Source organism: Triticum urartu, chromosome 4A, assembly GCF_056163025.1.
Source record: "Triticum urartu cultivar PI428250 chromosome 4A, HENAU_Tu73, whole genome shotgun sequence".
Lineage (NCBI taxonomy): Eukaryota > Viridiplantae > Streptophyta > Magnoliopsida > Poales > Poaceae > Triticum > Triticum urartu.
Genome location: NC_141876.1, coordinates 15,563,149 through 15,566,538, shown reverse-complemented (window position 1 = coordinate 15,566,538; position 3,390 = coordinate 15,563,149). Strand labels below are relative to the sequence as shown.

General features: G+C 61.2%; 1 protein-coding gene across 1 annotated transcript; it reads left to right on the top strand.

The window, feature by feature from the left end:
- Positions 1 to 1,731: 1,731 nt before the first annotated feature.
- On the top strand, positions 1,732 to 3,117 carry LOC147974468 (uncharacterized). The gene has a single exon (XM_087520049.1). It carries the CDS (start codon positions 1,732 to 1,734, stop codon positions 3,115 to 3,117), a length of 1,386 nt encoding a protein of 461 aa, XP_087376175.1.
- The last annotated feature ends 273 nt before the right edge of the window (positions 3,118 to 3,390 follow it).

Genomic DNA, 3,390 nt, shown 5'->3' with positions numbered 1-3,390 from the left:
TCGACGATGGATTTCATTTCATCATCCATGGCGCCCTTCCATGCCTTGCTCCCGAGTGCTTCGTCCACGTCACGCGGCTCCTCGGCACTGAACTGCTCGCGCACTGCCTCATCTTCAGTGTCCTCCAGTACACTCGAGAAGCGACGGTAGCGAACCGGCTGGCCAGTTGGCACATCGCACCCGTCATTGTGAGACGGAGGCGTGGCCCAGCGAGCCCTGGGCGGGTCCGTGGGTGTCACCGGTTCGGACCGCGACGACTCAGGCGCGTCCGCCACTGGTGTGGCGACCGCGGGTGACTGCGGCGTCCCCAAGGCTGGTGTAGAGGGTGTCGCCGTGCTTCGAGGGGTGACCGGCGTGGTGGTCGAGCCACTGTCGATCTCCTGGACACTGTTGTCCATGGTGTAGACCACGGTAAATGTTGCCGGCGCCGCATTGACTGCGCTCGTGCCCAGGGTGCTCCAAGTCCATGGCCTGCTCTCCTCAAATATTACATCCCGGGTCACCTGCACTTTCTTAGTGGCTGGATCATACACACGGTAAGCTTTGGAGCCCTCCTCATACCCAACAAAAATCTTCGGGGCCGATCTGTCCGAGAGCTTGCTTACCCCTGGACCTTGCTTCTCGACATGCGCTGTGCAGCCGAACATGCGTAGGTGTTGCACGCTTGGCCTGCGGCCATGCCAGGCCTCATAGGGCGTCACACCATTCAGGCTTCTTGTCGGAGCTCGATTGAGTATGTACACTGCTGTTCTCACGGCCTTTGCCTAGAGGTAGGATGGAAACTTCATGCTCTTCAGTAAACAGCGCGCCATCTCGACCACAGTCTAATTTCGCCGCTCCACCACACCATTCTGTTGGGGAGAATATGGCGCTGTGGTGAAGTGCTTGACTCCATGCTCTTCACAATATTGCTTGAACTCTGTGGAGTTGAACTCACTAACCCTGTCTGATCTGAATGCCTGCAGCTTGCAATTCCTCTCTGCTTCAGCCAGTTTCTGCACCTTCTTGAAACGCTCAAAGGCTTCATCTTTAGTCTTAATCACTTCCAACCACGTGTACCTTGTGCAGTCATCAACAATTAACAAGAAGTATCTGTTACCTCCTGGCGTGGTTGGCAAGATGGGGACGCACAAATCGGTGTGAACCAGCTCCAGGTTGCGTTCGGCTCGGTATGCAGCAGCTTGCGGAAAGGGAGCTCGGTGTTGCTTCCCCAGTGCGCACCCATCACAGCACTCCTCGACGTGATCGAGCAGCGGCATCCCGCGTACCATCTCCATAGCAGACATAGCACGCAGAGCACGAAAGTGAAGGTGCCCCATACGGGCGTGCCACCTCCACGTTTCATCGTCTTGCTTGGACAGCAGGCACTTGGGCGTGTCGATGGTCAGGACGCCAGTGTACAGCCTGCTCGTCGTGCGAGCGACACGGGCCAGGACCCGTTGCCCCAGATCATGTATGGTCATGACTGTTCGACGACACGTCTACAGCAGCTCCCAGGTGGCTAACCCACCTCGCCGAGTCTCTAGCTAGGCCAACTGCCCACGCTCTTCATGCGCCTACGTGCGCCCGCACGCCCTGCATGGCAGGGGTGCCGTTGTACACTTTCTCCCTCTCTCCATGTACTCCTCCTATATAAGCCCGTCGTGGCCAATGTAATCAGTTTGCGAGAGTAATACAACTTAGCTTGGTATCAGACTTCTTCGATCCCCCTTTTCCGCTTTCGCTTCCGCCATGGATCGGCTCCTCCGCCGCTCCCGCTCTACCGATCTCGAATCCCTCTACACCCCTCCCTCTGCCCAGCGCCTCTTCGACACCCCTCCCGTCCGCACTCTCGCGCCGATGCCCCCCACGGCACCCGCCGCGGCCCGTGTTGCCCCCGTCGCGACACCCACTCCCTGTCTCGTGCCCGACGTCGTCCGCGGCAAGGAGCCGGTTCCCGAGGCGGCCCCTTCTTCCTCCTCCACCGCGGCTCCCGGGCTCCACCTCGCCACGCCTGCCCTCGCCGTGACTCCTCTTCGCACCGCCGGGAGCGATCCTGTCCTGCGCCCCGCCGTGCTCCCGCACCTGGCCGCGCCGGACGTCGGCTCGTCTTCCTCCGCCGCCCTCCAGGCGTCCATCGCGCATCACTTCCACACGCCGCTGGAATTGGAGTCCGATAACTACACCAAGCGGCGCAAACTTTTTTACTATATCTGTTGCAAATACAACGTGCAGACCCATCTTGATGCCTACGCCGCGCCGCTCCACCAGAGCGCGGTCTGGCGCAACGATGACCTCACGGTCGTCCTGTGGTTTCACGGGGTCGTCGCCGACGAGCTGCTGGACGTTGTCGCCTCCCCGAAGAGCATCGCGTTCGACATCTGGTCCCAGCTATACCTGCTCTTCCGCGACAATCAAGCGGGGCACGCCATCATCCTCGGCGTGGAATTCCGCAACTTGGTCCAGGGGGGCCTGTCCATCGCCGAGTACTGTCGGCTTCTCAAGTCCCTCGCCAACGAGCTCGGGGACGTCGGCGACCACATCACCGATCGCGCCCTCACCCTCCAGCTCATCCGCGGGCTCTCCCGCAAATTCCAGATCATGGCGACGCTCCTTCCGATGCAGACGCCGTTCCCCTCGTTCGTGCAGGCGCGCTCGCGCCTCCTCATGGAGGAAATCGCCGCTGACGAGCGCGCTCGCCTTGACGGACGACCCGAGGCCACCGCCACCGCCCTTACCATCGCCGGCGGCGCACCCTCCTCCAACGACCGCGCTCCTTCGGCCTCCTCCGCCGACCGGGGCTCCAACGACAAGGGCAAAGGGAGCACTGCCTCCCCCAACGGTGACCCTGGATCCCGCGGCCGTGGACGTGGCCGTGGCTCCTCCTCCGCTGGCCCCTCGACCGGGCACGGTGCTACTCCACCGACCCCAGGCCCGCCGCTCTCTGGTTTCTTCGCCCCATACGACACCATGCTCCCGGGCCCGAGTCCACCTCGTCCTGCATGGGCCGCGCCGAACGTTGTGGGCATCCTCGGCCCGCGCCTGCCGCCGCCACACCAGGACTATCCCGTGGCCACCGCACCGCCGACCGGGGAGCCCTCGTGGGAGCAATATAACCAGCTCTACGCGGCCCTCTAGAACCTGTCCATGCAGCACAACGCCGGCGGCGGAGGCCAGGAGTGGTTCCTCAACACCGGAGCCTCCTCTCACGTGACTGGGATGGCGCACGCTCTCTCCAAGCTTTCTTCCCCATCTTTGCGTCAATCTTCTGGTATTGTTGTTGGAGATGGGTCTCTCTTACCCGTTAGTGCTATTGGCTCTACTAAATTTTCCTCCTTCTCTCTTAATGACGTTCTAGTATCACCCACTATCATCAAAAACCTTATTTCCGTTCGTCGTTTTACCATTGAT